At 43.2% G+C, this 17,253-nt stretch overlaps 1 protein-coding gene across 2 annotated transcripts in view; it reads left to right on the top strand.

Moving 5' to 3' along the window:
* Positions 1 to 17,253, top strand: part of CYFIP1 (cytoplasmic FMR1 interacting protein 1) — a 133,933-nt gene that overhangs the window by 76,228 nt on the left and 40,452 nt on the right. The window contains exons 15-22 of one of the 2 annotated variants that reach the window (XM_030317599.2): positions 583 to 730; positions 1,965 to 2,118; positions 3,571 to 3,727; positions 4,889 to 4,985; positions 7,073 to 7,149; positions 7,248 to 7,356; positions 8,376 to 8,495; positions 10,503 to 10,702. In XM_030317599.2, the coding sequence (XP_030173459.1) occupies positions 583 to 730; positions 1,965 to 2,118; positions 3,571 to 3,727; positions 4,889 to 4,985; positions 7,073 to 7,149; positions 7,248 to 7,356; positions 8,376 to 8,495; positions 10,503 to 10,702 (1,062 nt within the window). Of the gene's footprint in view, positions 1 to 582; positions 731 to 1,544; positions 1,693 to 1,964; positions 2,119 to 3,570; positions 3,728 to 4,888; positions 4,986 to 7,072; positions 7,150 to 7,247; positions 7,357 to 8,375; positions 8,496 to 10,502; positions 10,703 to 17,253 lie in introns of both variants that reach the window. The other variant, XM_030317600.1, reaches the window with a different exon arrangement.

Here is a 17,253-nt window from a genome sequence, read left to right as displayed (position 1 = left end):
TTGCTCATGCTTGCTGTAGTAGGAAGCTAACCACATGGGAAATGTATAGTCTAAGAGTAACTTGGGTTTTAACTAGAATTTTCACCACGAGATAGGATAGGTACATCTGCCAAGTGTGGTGCCTATGGGGGGTCTCCACATGGTGGGATGGGAGCATGTTTCAAATGTGTCCGAGACATAGACCCAGTCCCCACAGTTGTGTTGGTGACATGTTCCTTTAGAAATCAGGGAATCAGCCAAGGGAGGTCGAGTTTCAGCTCCCTAGGTGGATGTTTGTGGTCTGTCCTCTTGTTGCCCTTTGCATGACAGTGTTCAGGAAATAAAACACCACTTCCAGGCTAATTGATGCAAACTGCAGCTAAGTCAGATCTTCTGGGGCTACTAATGTCTCAGAGAAAACAGTCTATCCAAAGATAATTTCACTTTGAACTGGTCCATTATCATATCCTACACTGTCCCCAAAGGAAATCAGGTGTGAAAATTGGTTTTCCAGCTGTGTTAGGTGAGGAGATGCAGTGATTGTAAAAGTCCTGAAGCTATAAGTGCTCCATGCCTCAATGATGACTTGATGGGGCTGTTTAGTGTTCTGCAGGCCATCAGGAAGACCGTGTGTGACTGGGAGACGGGGCACGAGCCCTTCAATGACCCAGCCCTGCGGGGCGAGAAGGACCCCAAGAGTGGCTTCGACATCAAAGTACCCCGGCGTGCCGTGGGACCCTCCAGCACACAGGTTTTCATCCTCCCTGCTCCCCTGCTCTATCTGTTCCCCTGAGTGGGCTAACCCAAAGCTGAGGGTTGGTAAGCAAGACCGGGAGTAAAATGACATCACCACTTCTGCTCAAGATGATCAAGTATTGCCTGTGCCTTTTCTGCTCCTTGGTTCCCTGCCCAAGTGAATCTGGAGCATTCTTGTGATTCTCAGATTTGATCATTTGCATGCAGAACTTAATTTGACTGCATCAACTCCTATCACAAAAATGTGGGTGAAAGTCTATGTGTCCGTATTTATGCTGTGTTTCCTGATAGGTGTTTAAATGTATGGTTATAATTTTTACATTGGGCCTAAAAATGATTGTTTCTGAAGATAAAACTTTTAGAAATTTAAGAATATACCTTTTTTGTATCCCTGGTCTTAAGCCACCACTGCTCTTCTCTCTCCTGCCATGCTCAGCCCCCTGCTCCCCAAAAGCAGCCTTATTCTGACTCTCATATCTGATTTAGTATGTCCTTCTGCTTTTCTCTTCCCATTTTGGGATGTAGTACTTCTTAACTCATCATTCTTCTGTTGAGGGCTTTTATAATCCCTTCTTGCCAGTCTTTCAGAGAACTACCAGCAAAACACATTGTTGGCTGTAAATGAAACCTCTCAAATATCTGGGAGGAAAGCATTTGGCCCACCCAAGGAAGACGCTTGTCCTGATTCTGTCCAGTGTGCATGCACCCTTCCCACCCTCCATTCCCATGTGTGTCTCCCCACCCTATGATGTGTGTGTCCTGTGACTAACGGCTCTCTCCCACCTCTCCCCCCATCTGTCCATGTCTAGCTCTACCTGGTGCGCACCATGGCGGAGTCCTTGAGCTCTGCCGAGCTGCTGAGGCAGCTCAAGTCTTTGGGCATGGAAAGACTCTTGCATGTGGTAAACGCGTTTCTGAGGCAGTCCTACACCTATCCGCCTCTTTTAACCTTTGGTGGTAAGACATCATTTGTTTTTCTTGTTGACATTATGGCACGGAGGTGAATTGCTCCGTTACAAGTTCTTTCTCACAGGCAGCACCAACTTGGCTACTTAGATGGGCGCCCAGACCCACTTTGAGGAGCTGGCATAGTGGTAGGCTTACTGCTGCAGCCTGGCTCTGGTCAGGGCATAGCACAGTAGTCTTTCTCTTGTGGTTTATCTGAGTTTGGTATAACTAATGTGCCATGTATATTTTCTCCCCCACAAATGTTTCCTTGGATAATGCAGCTTTACATGGTGAGAACCATGCTAGAGTCCCTCATTGCAGACAAAAGTGGTTCCAAGAAAACCTTGAGAAGTAGCCTTGAGGGGCCCACCATATTGGACATAGAAAAATTTCATCGAGAGTCATTCTTCTACACTCACTTGATTAATTTCAGTGGTAAGAGCTACTGCTGACCAGCGTCTGGCCCAGCATGTTCTAACACTAACACTGTCTAGAATGCTTCTGCTGACCATCCCTGCTGTGGTCCCTCATACACCCAGACGATGATCCATGTTGTAACCTTCGTGGTATTTCCTTGCCTGTCGCTTTAAATGCACGGCTGGCAGGGCTCCTTCCATGTGGCGGCCCTTAGAAAGATGAGGGCCGTGGGCCTGCAGCTGGCTCTGTGAGCTGCATGCAAAGCCTTTGTAACCCATACAAGGTTAGAAACACAGGCAAATGTCATCTGTCACCTGGCTCGAGAACAAGATAGTGATGAATATGAGAAACAACCTCCATGAGCACTGATGTGTGGAAGGTGGCAAATCACCTTGACCAGGGCATTGGGTGGCTACCCTTTGTCAATGTGGAGTCTGTGTTTACTCCAGTGCTGCAGCAGCTTCCTCAGAGCAGGAAGCCTCTATCTTGGCTGGGAGTATAGTGGGTTTGGAGTAAATAGTAAGGCTTTTGTTTTTCACTTGTCAAATGATGGAAACTTTTTTTTAAAGTTTATTTATTTATTTTGAGAGAGAGAGAGAGAGAGGAGTGGGGAGGGGCAGAGAGAGAGGGAGAAAGAAAGAATCCCAAGCATGCTCTGCACTGTCAGTGCAGAGCCCGATGCGGGGCCCAAACTCATGAACCGCGAGATCATGACCTGAGCCAAAACCAAGAAGTCGGATGCCTAACTAAGCCACCCAGGCACCTGGAAACATTGTTTTAAAAAAAAATTTCTGTTTTGCATTAGATAGATTTGTATTGAGTATGCATGTAATGCTGCATCTTTATCCTAAAATAAAGTAACACGGTTTTTATTTATCCTTTTATTATTTGTTCATTTACTTAAGGTTTACTTATTTTTGAGAGAGTGAGAGAGACAGTGTGAGTGGGGGAGGGGCAGAGAGAGATGGAGACACAGAATCCGAAGCAGGCTCCAGGCTCTGAGCTGTCAACACAGAGCCCAACGTAGGGCTCAAACTCACAAACCGTGAGATGACCTGAGACAAAGTCAGATACTTAACCAACTGAGCCACCCAGGTGCCCCTATTTCTCCTTTTAAAAAGGCCATTTTCCCCCTTCCCAGTCCCTCAAAAGAAGCTCACAGGGTTGACAAGGTCCCATTGGCAGGTGGTGGTATACCAGACCAGCAGGGGCCAGATGCTGAATCTTCTCTTTTTGTGAGCAGGAATGTGCAATGTCTAGGGTGGCTTTGCTTGCAGCCACTTTGTGGTTGTCTCATCCCTAGTGTGAGGTGCCGTGTGACCCCTCCCTGCTCATATCTGCTCCCGCATGGCTCACGGCTGAGATTGAAAGAGTCAGCATCTCACACATGCCCCCCTCCCACCTGAGATTGTCCTGCTGAGTCTTTTCTGCTTGCAGAAGATTAACATGATGTCGTTTGAATCCTTCAAGAAACGCTGCAGCAGTGCTGTGACCTTTCACAGTTGTGGTTCCGAGAGTTCTTCCTGGAGCTGACAATGGGCAGGAGGATCCAGTTCCCCATTGAGATGTCCATGCCCTGGATCCTGACGGACCACATCCTAGAGACCAAGGAGGCATCCATGATGGAGTGAGTGCCCTGTGGGCCTGTTTTAGTTATTTGTGGTAACCAGGGTCCGTGGTGGCATTTGGGATTTGGGAGAGGGAGGAAGGGGCTGAACTGTTTTCAGCACTTTATTTGAAGTTGTCATACTTGGGGTAAGACTTCAGAGATTAATACAAGTAATGGGTTTCTTGGCTTTAGACTCCAACTGGAACATAGCAGAAGTCACTAAGTCCCACCATGTCCAAGTAAGGCCCTGGGGACTCAGCTAAGATCAGCAAAAGGAGATGTGGCCTGGCCTTTCGTGTGGCACAGCCTCTGAGCCAGATGAATTTGGGAGAGAAAGTATTAATTGAACAGCTTTGTTTTGTGGTCAGGACTCAGGGCCAACAGAGGGGATCAGAGATTTTGAAAATATGAGGTCCATGAAGGTATTCTTGGGAACTGACCCAGCAGGTTCTTTGACACACAGAGCAAATGTCTTTGTCTTTGCCTATGCACATCAGTTCTTATGTGGTGGTCAGGAGGATGGCCTTCCACTTTCTCTGGAGTGGCCATATCCTCTGTTCTACAACACTGGAAATCTAATGCAGAGGACTTGGCATGCCTCTTTGTCGCATCTTTGGAGTTGAACTTGACCCCACTGCTCACACAGCCTCCCTGCTGTGAGGTGGGAGTGGCCTTGTACCCTCAGAGGATCCTTATTACTGGAGACCTCTGGCTGCTGCCTTCTGTCCAGACATGGGGCAGAGGGAAAGGGGCTTTCAAAAGCTATGCTGGTCATGGTCATGGTCAGCTGTAGGACCCAGGACCTTTATGTTTTTCTTGTTAAGTCAGACAGTTCATTCTTAGAAATAAGAAAATAACTTGTTTTTGTGGTTATAAAAAATACTGTATTCTGTGATGAGAAACTTTAAACATAAATGAGAAGATGCAGCTACAGGAGGCCCTTGTGGACCCAACGGGCCCTGGGCATGACCTCCATAAGTGTGTCCCATCTGTGGGATTGTCTGGCTTATTAGTCCATTAGGATCCTGGACAAAAACCTAGTTTGGTGTTTGAAGTTAAGAACTGTTTTTCCTCATGTGAGAGGTCAGCAATGAATGTTAAATTTCACTTGGAGTATGGGATGTGAGAGCGGAAAAGCCCTTTGTGGAAGGCTGGGCTGACCACTCGCCCCCTCTGCAGGTACGTCCTCTACTCCCTGGACCTGTACAATGACAGCGCACACTATGCCCTCACCAGGTTCAACAAGCAGTTTCTCTACGACGAAATTGAAGCAGAGGTGAGGGCCCAGGCACCTTTAACAAACTTTAATTTCCTTTTTCTCTGAGTGTTACAGGAAGCAGATTTTCTTTAATAGTACAGGAGGTTTAAACAATAGAATGAACTTTGAAATAAACATTTTGTAGTAAACCTTCCTATCTGTACTTTTCTCTCTGCATCTACACATGTGATGATTGACAGCATGTCATAAGCACCTGTTTCCTCACCTGTCTTCTGTTAAAAACACAGTTTAAAGCAGGTGCATCTACATAGTAGATGCACTGAACCAACCCCTATTTTATTTCTTTCATTTTAGTTTCTTAGTTTTGCATATTGTAAGTAATGCTTTGATGAACTTCCTTGCACCTAATTTTTTAACTGTGTTCAATTATTTTTTGAGGACAAATTCCTATAAGTGGAATTATTAAATTTTTCTACATGTAGCTAAGGAGATAATTCTAAGGAGAAAATTTAAAAAATTTCTAGTTTAAGATATAAGACAGTTTAAAGCTCAACAAATTACATTGTGCATCTGGATTTCCTTCTCTGCCTCCTCGTAAAAACTAGAAAACGCTTCTTAAGGGCAGACACCTGCAGGTCCTGTAGTGGTTCCCCTTTGAGCACATGGTGTCCTGTGAGCACCATGTGGGGTGGGGAGGCTAACCCTATTTGCAAGGGAGAATACAGTTTTAGGGGTGGAGTCATAGGGGTTTATCCATCCTATGTGTCTTCACCAACCTCAGTGCTTAGAGCAGCCAGCCATGCTCCAGAGGATGCCACCACACACAGTAGTTCCTGGGACACACAGCCTGGTGGCAGAGCAGAACCCAAATACAATTAAACCACTGGGAACACTTGATAAAGAGAGACTTTTTCATACTCCTTTGCCTTTAAGAGACACGAAGCGTTTTTCTCCATCAGTAAGAAAGGTTCTGACATAATTCCAGTGGCTGTGTAGTGGTCACTCCTGGCCACACCATAATATATTTAATCTGCTGGTGTTAGACAATGAGTTTATTTCTTGGGGTGCCAGGGTGGCTCAGTCAATTGAGCGTCAGACCCTTGGTTTCGGCTCAGGTCATGATCTCATTCATGGTTTGTGGAATTGAGCCCTGCGTCAGCACAGAGCCTGCTTGGGATTCTCTCCCTCCCCTCTCTGTCTGCCCCTTCCCCACTTGCTCATGCTTGCTCTCTCAAAACAAATAATCTTAAAAAAAAAATTGAGGTTGTTTTTTGTCTCTCTTTGCTAATAATTGCCTTTGTTTGCCTTAACAAAAGATTTTCTTTTAATTTTATATTCCCAAAACTTACTCATTTTATAACTGAAAGTTTGTACCTTTTGACCACTTTCACCCATTTTGCCTACCCTTACCCCTGCCTCTGGAAACCACCAGTCTGTTTTCTGTGCATTCTTTTTTTTTTTTAAGTTTATTTGCAAGAGGGTGTGAGTGCTAGTGGGGGAGGGGCAGAGAGAGAGAGGGAGAGAGAGAATCCCAAGCAGGCTTTGTACTGTCAGTACAGAGCCCAGTGTGGGGCTTGATCCCATGAACCATGAGATTATGACCTGAGCTAAAATCAAGAGTCAGCTCAACCGACTGAGCCGCCAAGGCACCCCTCCCCCCTCTTTTTTTTTTTTTTTTTTTTTTTTTAAGATTTCACACATGAGATTGTACTGTATTTGTCTTTCTTTGTTTGACTTACTTCAGTTAACATAATGCCCTTAGGGTCCATCCATATAGTTGCAAATGGTAGGATTTCTTTTTTTATGGCTGAATAGTATTCCATTATATATATATATACACATATATATATGTATATATATGTGTGTGTGTGTGTGTGTGTATATATATATATATATATACCAAAATTTCTTTATATGTTCATCCATCAATGGACACTTAGGTTGCTTCCATGTCTTGGTGATTGTAAATAATGCTTCAGTGATCATGGGAGTGCAGATATCTTTTCAAGTTCGTGTTTTTAGTTTTTTTGGATAAATACCCAAAAGTGGAATTTGCTAGATCAAAAGATTTTTTTTTTTTTTTGAAGTTGGGTTATTTGATCTTTAGGGAATAAAAATCTAATACATGCTTTCTTTTTCTTCAGGTGAATCTATGCTTTGACCAATTTGTTTATAAACTGGCAGACCAGATATTTGCATATTATAAGGTTATGGCAGGAAGGTATGTGGTTTATGATTTGGACATGAAATCTTGGGTTACTTGACATTTCCATTAAAATTCACAGCATATGAGAAATGTCTTCTCTTCCTCTCTACTAGTTTGCTTCTTGATAAACGTTTACGATCAGAATGCAAGAATCAAGGGGCAACGATCCATCTCCCGCCATCTAACCGCTATGAGACACTGCTTAAGCAGAGGCATGTGCAGGTGAGCCAGACCTCTCCTGGGCATGGTGAGGCATGGAGCCAGCACTGGAAATAGTGTGGTTTTCTTTGAGCTGACTGGGTATTAATAGATGTCAGTATGTTGTGTTACTGTGGAGACATCCTTGTAAAGTGTTGAGATTTTAAAGACAGTTTCTTTTGGATACCCTGAAATACAGAGGAAGATTTGTAGCACTCTGCACCCTGTCCTATTCTACCTCTGGGGAAAGGCATGGCCCCAGAGGGCTTGGGTCCTCTCAAAGAGCCCAAAGTTCAGAACTTGGAAGGAATGAAGGTGAGAAACACTTGTCAGCTGAGTGTTACAGAGGAGCTCTCTCTTGGCCAGCACAAAGAATAAAAAATACACTGTTTACTTTTGTTTCCTTAAAAACAATATGTCAGAAAAATGAGTAAAATACAGAAAACTGTAGGGAAAAATGCATATAATTCTACAGATAATTACCATTCACATTTTGAGACATTTTCTACCAGGATTGTATCTATATGTTTATGTTATTGAAATGATATTGAGAAACACATATGTTTTTAGGATTCTGATGTAGAGAGGGAATAATTTTCTCTTATTCATTCTTGTAATACTGTGAAAGTTAGGCATGTGCAGGCTGCTCTGTAGTGGGGGTTGGTCCTGAACACCATTGTGAGGGGTCCTAACTGACAGACCCAGATTTTCAAGGTGTGTGGTGAAACTTAGAGTTTCTCTCCATGATGTTAAGTATAAATTCAGCAAAGGATGCTACAAAAGTCCTTTATGGTTTTGACCTGAAGGAATTTTAGCTCTAGGAAAGTAGAGTATTTGATCATGACACCTATATATATAATTTGATCTAAAATGTTTACATTTTGTGTATTATTTGTTTTATCTTTTGGAATTGGATTCTGGAACAGATATATTTAATATCTGTATAGGTGTATAAGTATATAGATATACATATACATATATACATATGCATATATACATTTGTTTTTTATTGTTCATTCTTTTTTCCTTTCTCCATCTTCCAGCTCCTGGGCAGATCCATAGACCTTAATCGCCTGATTACTCAGCGTGTCTCAGCAGCCATGTATAAGTCTCTGGAACTGGCCATTGGACGATTTGAAAGTGAAGACCTGACATCCATAGTTGTAAGTGCTCTCCCCTTTGTCAAGCTCAGCAGAAACTGGTCACAAGGATTGGAGCTAATTTTAATTTTGTCCTTATGATAAACTGAGCCAATAGTAGGTTCAGTTTTTGCATAGAAATCAAAAGCTTTGCACTACTCGAGCTTGGCCTATCCTGAGTATCGTTTTTTAGTGTCTGTTCTTATTGGCTGCAATTCTAAGATGACTTCAAAGAACAAATAATCCTAACCTTGAATAAATTACACCTAACTATGGCAAGAGAATAAAAGAAAGAAAATTTGGGGCCTCTGGGTGGCTCAGTTAAGCATTTGACTCTTGGTTTTGGCTCAGGTCATGATCTCACAGTTCGTGAGTTCGAGCCCCATTTTGGGCTCTGTGCTGACAGCACAAAGCCTGCATGAGATATTCTTTCTCTCTCTCTCTCTCTCTCTCTCTCTCTCTCTCTCTCTCTCCCCCTCTCCCTCTCCCTCTCCCTCCCCCCTCCCTCCCCAGCTCCTCTCTCTTTCTAAATAAATAATTTTTTTAAAAAAGGAAAATTTTAAAAATCAAAAAGAAATGAACACAGAGAAAAAGGATTTGAAAGAAAATCATATAGAAGATTAACAATGAATATCCAACATACAATACATATCACAAGGGTCTCCGAAGAGAAAAACCAAAGCAGTGTGACCTGAAAATTGTGTTTCCAGGAAACGTGGATAAAATTTAGTACATGGTATAAATATATATTAAAAGCCTGTGGCATGTGCCTGGGAAAACTGACCCAAAGTGGCCAATACCAAGGAATATTTCAGTGGAAGTATTAGATTTTTTTTTTTAATGTTTATATTTTTGAGAGAGACAGAGCATGAGTGGGGAAGAGGCAGAGAGAGAGGGAGGTACAGAATCCAATGCAGTTTCCAGGCTGTCAGCACAGAGCCAGATGTGGAGCTCCAACTCATGAGATGCAAAATCATGACCTAAGTTGGAAGTCGGACGCTCAACCAACTGAGCCACCCAGGTGCCCCTGTAGAAGTATTAGATTTTAAAGGAAAAGAAAAAATTCTCTGGATATCTGAGCGGAGTGATAAGGGAAAGAAAATTTGTCTTCAGAGCTTTGTCTACAGCTATTCATGCCAAAAGCCAAGGAAAGGAAATGAGAATTAAGGATTTTATGCCAAACCAAATAGATCTTCCAAGAATGAAGGCTTCAGACATTGTTAGTGAACATGTAAGAACACAAGGAAGATTGTTCATTACTAAAGATGCAGTTTTGGCTAGAACAAGAGAGGCGTCAGTGAGCACTGGGCTTCAGCAACTTGGGTTCAAGCATCTCTACATAGGGTGAGCAGTGCTCCTCATATTCTTCCACAGAATCAGGATGACTGACATAGATATCTTATATTCTTTGTCTTCATACTTGGTCTTTTAAAGCTGGTGTGTAACTCACATGCACAGTGCACCTCAGTTTGGACCAGCCATGTTCTCATTGCCATTATGTGGCCATTGGCTTCTACAGTGGATAACACAGACCTAGGTATATTTATGAGCAAATTAGAAGTTTGGAAATCTATCTGTGAATGCACTTGCTGACTGTGCTTTGTCGCTGTGCACAGTAAGAGAGGCTGACTCAGGCTGATGCCTGAGGACACATAGCGTGCCAGCAGGGCAGGGGTGGATGCATCCTAGTGGTCTCTGCCCTAGGGGTGGTTGGAAGCCAGTGAGGGGGCAGTGCAGAGGTTTCCTTAGTGGAAAAAGGATGATTGCCCTGGAGGTGTGACCACGGTTAGGAGGGGTGTTTCCAAAAGAGTGGAGAGGACATAATGAATTTAGGTGTAAGAAGCAAGCTCCTGTGGCCTACTAGACCCCCACTGTGTATATTTTTGGCCTAGCTCACCAGCCTTACCTCTGTGTATCCTATTCTCTCCTACCCAGCCCACCCTAGCACCATGGCACTGCCCATGTAAGGAATGGGGGCCAATGAGCTGGGCTCAATTCTGTCCTCACACCCCTGTCTTTGTGGTACTATAGGAGTTGGATGGCCTCTTGGAAATCAACCGCATGACCCACAAGCTGCTAAACAGGTACCTGACACTGGACAGCTTTGACGCCATGTTCCGGGAGGCCAACCACAATGTATCAGCGCCATACGGGAGAATCACCCTCCATGTCTTCTGGGAACTCAATTACGACTTCCTGCCCAACTACTGCTATAATGGCTCTACCAACCGGTGAGCATGTAACCTCATGGATAGTTTTGGATGCCCTTGCCAAAGGGTTCCTAAACAGGATATCTCTGGGCCTCCACATTGTCCATTAAGTTGCTGTCTTTTTCCCTGTTCCCTATCATTTGTCACGTCCAGGGTACTCAGGCCCTCCCAGTTTCCTCTTTTTGCAAGTATAGTCTTAGGCCAGCCCCTGGGCATGTTTTATGGCTTTGCATGTAGAGACTCCACTGGGGCACTTGCTTGTAGGTCAGGGCAGGATCTCATGGTGCAAGTGGACAGTAGCTGCAGGGTCTGCACCACCTCCACCGTTGTCAGTCTACCTGACGTTGGAATATAGTGGGTGACTTTCTATTTTTCTTCCATTCTGGGATGTTGGGGTGTATGAAGATCAGTTCGTGAGCCACACTCTCACCAACCTACCATTTACTACTATGTTGAACGACATAAAAGTGGCCAGTTATGTGGGTGGCACGGTTGATTAGTGGTTTAGCCTCCTGATGTGGCCCAAATCCTGGGACAGCCCTGCCTTGGCCTCTGTGCACTGGGCAGCCACCTGTCCAGGTTTGTTCTCTGTGCTCTACTCTAAGCTGACCTTCTGCTCTGTGTCAGCATGTGCCAAAGATGTGTGTGTGTGTGTATGTATGTGTATTATGACCACTTTTTAAAAATCACTGTCTTTGGCTTTTCTGCTAGATCTGAACATCCCACCATGTATTAGCTGAATTGTTACTGACTTTCAAGCCCAGTTTTATGTCTCAAAGGACATACTGAGGACAGAAGGGAGGCCCTCCTGTGGTCTGATCATGTCTGCTATTGCCATTTTCTATTTAGGACCTCAAGGTTGGATTTCCTTATAGGGACACAGGCTTGGCCCAAGGTGCATGGGGCTATGCCATCACACCAGCCCCAGGTGGTTGACACTTGCCAGGCAGCAGTAGTGGGAATGTGACCATAGCTTCCAGAGCCACAGGGGGAGGAGTCCCAGTCAGTCTCCTCAGATTAGGGGGCTTCTGGGCCTGGCTGGGCATATACCAGAACCAGACTTTACACACTACTCATCATTGTTTAACTTCTTTGAAGGTGTCTAGTCTCCTGAAACATATCTTTCAAATTGTTAGAGTCTGGATTAACTGAAAAAATATTTTTATTACGTAAATAATGCATCATAATTGTAGAAAAGCTAGAAATCATATATACATATATGAGGAGGAAAATAAATCCCTAGAGATTGCTCGCATTAAAAAAATATATCGATGGGGGGGGCATCTGGGTGGCTCAGTTGGTTACTGAGGTTCAGGTCATGATCTTACGGTTCATGAGTTCAAGCCCCACATCAGGCTCTGAGCTATTAGCTCAGAGCCTGGAGCCTGTTTTGCATTCTGTGTCTCTTTCTCTCTCTGCCCATCCCCTGCTTGTGCTCTCTCTTTCTCTCTCTAAATAAATAAACACTTAAAAAAATGTTTTGGGGCTCTTTGGGTGGCTCAGTTGGTTAATTTTCCGACTCGGGCTCAGTTCATGATCTCATGGTCATGAGATTAAGCCCTGTGTTCGGGCTCTGTGCTGGGCATGGATCCTGCTTATGATTCTCTCTCTCCCTCTCTGCCCCTTCCCTACTCTCTCTTTCTCAAAATAAATGAATAAACATTTTTTAAAATGTGTATTTCTTCTACATTTTTTGTCATACAGTCAGATATACATATATATTTTTTTATTTTGCAGAAATGAGTGCTATTAGGCATGCTATTATATACACATTTTTATTCCACATGATGTATCACAAGGAGGGTCATTCTGTATTAGACTATAAATATGCTTTTCTGCTTCTGAAAATCTGTTTAAGTCATGGCTGATGTTTGCAGGACCAAAGAGTTGTTTTGGTTGATCCATTTGGAACCTTTGGAATTAATTTCTGTTACCTTTTCTTAAATTGTTTTTGCCTTGTCAGGTGTCTCTGAAGGTTACATGCAACAGAACTCCACCATCAGTAGGCTGAAAAAAGGTGTTATGGTGAGGTTGGAATTGGGCAACACAGGAAGTTGTGATTTTTTTTTTGGTATTATTTTAGATTGTATTTTTTAAATGTTTATTTATATTGAGAGAGAGAGAGGGAGAGAGAGAGAGAGAGAGAGAGAGAGAGAGTGTGTGTGTGTGTGTGTGTGTGTGTGTGTGTGTGTGGGGGAGGGGTAGAGGGAGAGAGAGAGAGACAGGGAATCCTAAGCAGGCTCCATGCTGAAAGCACAGAGCCCAGCCTGACTTGGGGCTCAAACTCACAAACTCTGAGATCATGACCTGAGCCAAAACCAAGAGTCAGTTGCTTAACCAACTGAGCTACCCAGGCTTTTTAAAAATTATCTAGCATTTGGTCTTCCTTTAAGGTATTTCTCAGAGATCTTGCAAAAGGAATAATGAAAGGTGTTCCCTGAGCCTCCTTTATGCCTGTTGGACTGCCCTGGTCTCCTTGGTGATGGTTCAATGGGTCAAGTCCTCAGAATTGATGTGAGCTGTGTAGAAGATCTGCAGAGGAGGATCAGGATTACATGATGATGAAAAGCCAGCATTTGCCGTAAACTCTTGTGTTGAACTGCTATGTTTTCTGAAAGATACTTTAGACATATGAACACAAGTTTGGTGAGGAAGAGTGGAGTTAGGGAAATGGATCAAATTCTGAGTCCCTGCCCACCAAGATAGGCCCTTGTTGGATGCCCTGTTTGGGACTGATGATGGAGAACATCCCCCCTTCAAGGCTGCCTGGCCTGCTGGCAGTAGGGGTCTTATTGTCAAAGACAGAATTGACAGGGCTCAGGTTAGGAAGTTGGTACTATGAAGGGTAGAAAACCTCCAGGCCAGTGTCGGTTATAGGACCCTGGTAGAACTGTGTGAGGAACATTGAGGCATCCAATATGTAACTGAGGAGTGGTGTCAGGTCACACCTCAGCCCTCAGCTACCTGAGACCACACAATGTCTGATGTAAATGACAGTGAGCAGAAGGGGCAGCTTTGGGTGCCTTCATCTCTTGTGGCATATTTCTTCCATTGGCCCATGAGATGTGAATACCCCTGTTTGCAGAGTGAGCACAGAGCCCATGGAGGCTGTGAGTGGGCCCCACCTGTGTTGTAAGGAGGCTGCTCTGCCCACCAAGGCTCCTGAGAACTGAACTGGAATCCTGAGAAGACAGACAGAATTGTGTCACCCAGTATTTTAATTCCATCCCTGAGGGTTTCCTAAGAACTGTTCAAGGGAAACCAGAACTTCACTGGTTGCTTATTTTTGATTAGTGACTTTACCTGATGGCTCTAGGAAGTGGTTTAGGGTAGCCTATGACTTAAATTTAACCTATACAGCTGATAATTGTGTGAAAATGCTATAGCTCTGGAAATAGGCAATGATTGGGATCAAAGTCAGGCCTCAGAGGGAGGAAGGCCACAGAGGAATGGGTGTGTCCTCAGTGCAGTGTACAATGAAGCAAAGGGCATTACTTTGTCCATTACTGGTGATGTTAACTTCTGTCTTTTGGTTAGGATGGTGGCTGCCTGGTTTCTCCGCTGACATGTTATCATTTTTCTGCTTAGAATTTATAAGTAATTTATAGAGAGATAGTTGAGACTTCATAAATAAACTGTTCCTCATTAAAATTTGGCCTACTAGTTTTATCATCTGTTGATGATTCTGACCCAACTCAGTTATCATTATGGTGGTTGACAATGGTGATTTTCAAATGTCATCATTCCATGTATATATATTAGTTGGCCTTCAGCTATATATGTTGGCATATATTTATTTGTTTATTATAAGTAAAGACTTGCAGATTCTAACTCAACATTGTAATCTGTTATTATCATGATTTGGTTTTTGTGGCCTAAATTGACCCCATTTTGGCCAGTGGGAGCCCCTTCCACCTGGTTTTGGTGTCCTATTAGCTGTCCACATCATTTTGAAGCACTGCCCTACTTTCTGCACCACAAAAAGTTCCAGGTTCATCTTGTACTTCTCCTGCTCTATCTTTGCAATTTGTTATGTCTGTAAGGATTCCTTTTAGTGGAGAATATTTTACATCTAGGCTTAATGTTTACAAAGTAAGTCTGGGTGTTAGATATGTTCATTGCTACTGGAATGTCATTGTTTCTAGACTCTTTTGATGTTCAGAGCTAGGGAGTACCTGACTATGTACTGTATTAAGTCCCTGTATTACCACAAACCTTGGGGCTTAAAACAACAAAAATTTATTTTCTCACAGTTCTGGAGGCTAGATATCCAAAACCAAGGTGTCAGCGGGGCTGTGCTTCTTCTGAGACTCTGGGTAGAGACTTTTCTTGCTTTTCCCCAGCTTCAGGTGGGTGGTCAGCAATTCTTGGCCTTCTTAGCATGCAGCTGTATCATTCCAGTCTCTGCCTCCTTAGACACATGCTGTTTTCCCTTCTTCCTACAAGGACATGAGTCATATTGGATCAAGGGCCTGCTCTGCTTCAGTATAACTTCATCTTGACTAATTACATTTGCAGTAGCCCCATTTCTAAATAAGATCACATTATGAGGTACTGGTAATTAGGACTTCAAATTATCTTTTTAGAGGACACAACCCCATAAAATGTTTATGTGGTGGGGGGTGGGGGTTGCTTCTCTGTAGCGGTCTACATGTTCTAACCCTGAATTCACACTAATATCTTCAATTCCAGTTCATCACTGCAGTTCTCATTCTCGTTTTCTCCCTCCCTTTCCATTTTTATAACTCCTTTCTACAGTGAGAATCCTGTTTCGTTATTAGTATATTTACTCACTTGCTTAATTCTAGAAAATGCAGAAAATTCAAAATTACTAATCCTTTCCACCATGAACACAAGCCTACTAACTGGAATTCCATTTTTTTTATCTTTACATTGAGTGTATATATACTCAATATATTTGACTATATGTGTATATTACATATGTATATAAATATATAGTCAAAATACAGTGCTTAAAAGTTATTTGGGATAATGAAGTAACAGGGTTTGGATATATCTTTTGCCTTAAACAAGTGAAAAATTTATGAAACCACTGTTTCAGACATTGCATATTTCTCTAGGGGAAAGGAAACAAAGGAGGTAAGCCCTATGACTTCCCTGGGTTTCTGCTTGGAAGCACTTTCTGGGCTTCAGTGTGGAAGGATGTATCCCAAGTACAGCTTCAAAGTCTTATTTGGTAGAAGGGACAGATTGGAAACAGAGGATGCTGAGACAGCTGGAATTTGCAGGGCAGATTTGCAGTATGAGAGAAGAGAGAGCTGCATAGAGGAATAGCTCCTGAGACCAACTTAGGGGCCCTTTAGTCTTTGCTTGAATATTAAACTGTGTGTGCATTGTGGATTGTGGAGATCCATCTTTGTGGATCTCCACAAAGATGGGCAAAGAACAACTTTTTGGGGGCTCTAAGTTGAAGAATTCCCGGAGCTGACACAGAGCTAGGAGCCATCTGAGGCCCTGCCAGCAAGAATGGGGAGACCTCACCAAATACCTATGCATTCAGTAGAATTGCCAGAAGGGCCTGCCTTAGTACTAGCCCTAAGCTGTTTACAATACCATGCCACCCTAATTATGAAAGGTTCCAGCTGACTTGCAAGCAGTTTTAACATTCTGCCCAATATAACTCAACAGTCTTTAGAGGGTAACAACAAAATCCAGACACTCAAAAGCATGACATTTCTGTGTAAATGTACTCCCCTCAGATATGCATGTTCATTTCATGCACTGGTGGTATTATGCCAAGTACATCCTTTTTTATTTATTAAAGTGTAATATGTGTTAATCAAGTGCTTCATGTTTAATAGTTAGCAAATCCATGTAGTAATGATGCTTCTTTATAAAAGTTTTATAAGGTTTTTGGTTTTCTTTCTTTCTTTCTTTCTTTCTTTCTTTCTTTCTTTCTTGAGAGAGAGAGAGAGAGAGAGAGCAAGCAGGCAGGGGAGGGGCAGAGAGAGAGAGAGGGAGAGAGAGAATCCCAAGCAGGCTCCTCTGTGCTATCAGCACAACACAGAGCCCGACACGGGGCTCAGACCCATGAACTGTGAGATCGTGACCTGAGCCGATATCAAGAGCCAGACATTCAACCAACTGAGCCACCCAGGAGCCCCAAAAGTTTTATATGTTTAAATGAACTCTTCTGATATGAAAGTATTAGCCAAGCTTTTCATGTCCACTTTAAAATCCAAGCATTTGATTTTCAAGGTCTCCTAATCCGTTATCAAGCCAGTATGTTGCCTAAATGAATGTGGTTATAAGTACTTAGTTTGCTCTTTCTTCCCATTAGCTTGTAACTAGTGATTTGAGTAACTGGATATCAGTGCCTGTATCTTCCTTCCCACTCCTATCCCCGAGGTCATCACCATGTCCAGAGACCCAGCAAGGCCTGAGTACTAGGTCATTACCACTTGTCAATGGACTGCATTAGGCATGAAATGGTCCTGGTGCCAACAGACCAGACTGTCTTCCAGAGTTTGGAGACTGCTTATGCAGTGGTAGGACCTGGGTGTTCTCACTCTGTGAATTCTGGATACATGTATATCATGTTTCAGAGTGTT

Source organism: Lynx canadensis, chromosome B3 (genome assembly GCF_007474595.2).
Source record: "Lynx canadensis isolate LIC74 chromosome B3, mLynCan4.pri.v2, whole genome shotgun sequence".
Lineage (NCBI taxonomy): Eukaryota > Metazoa > Chordata > Mammalia > Carnivora > Felidae > Lynx > Lynx canadensis.
This window is presented reverse-complemented; position numbering and strand designations above follow the sequence as displayed.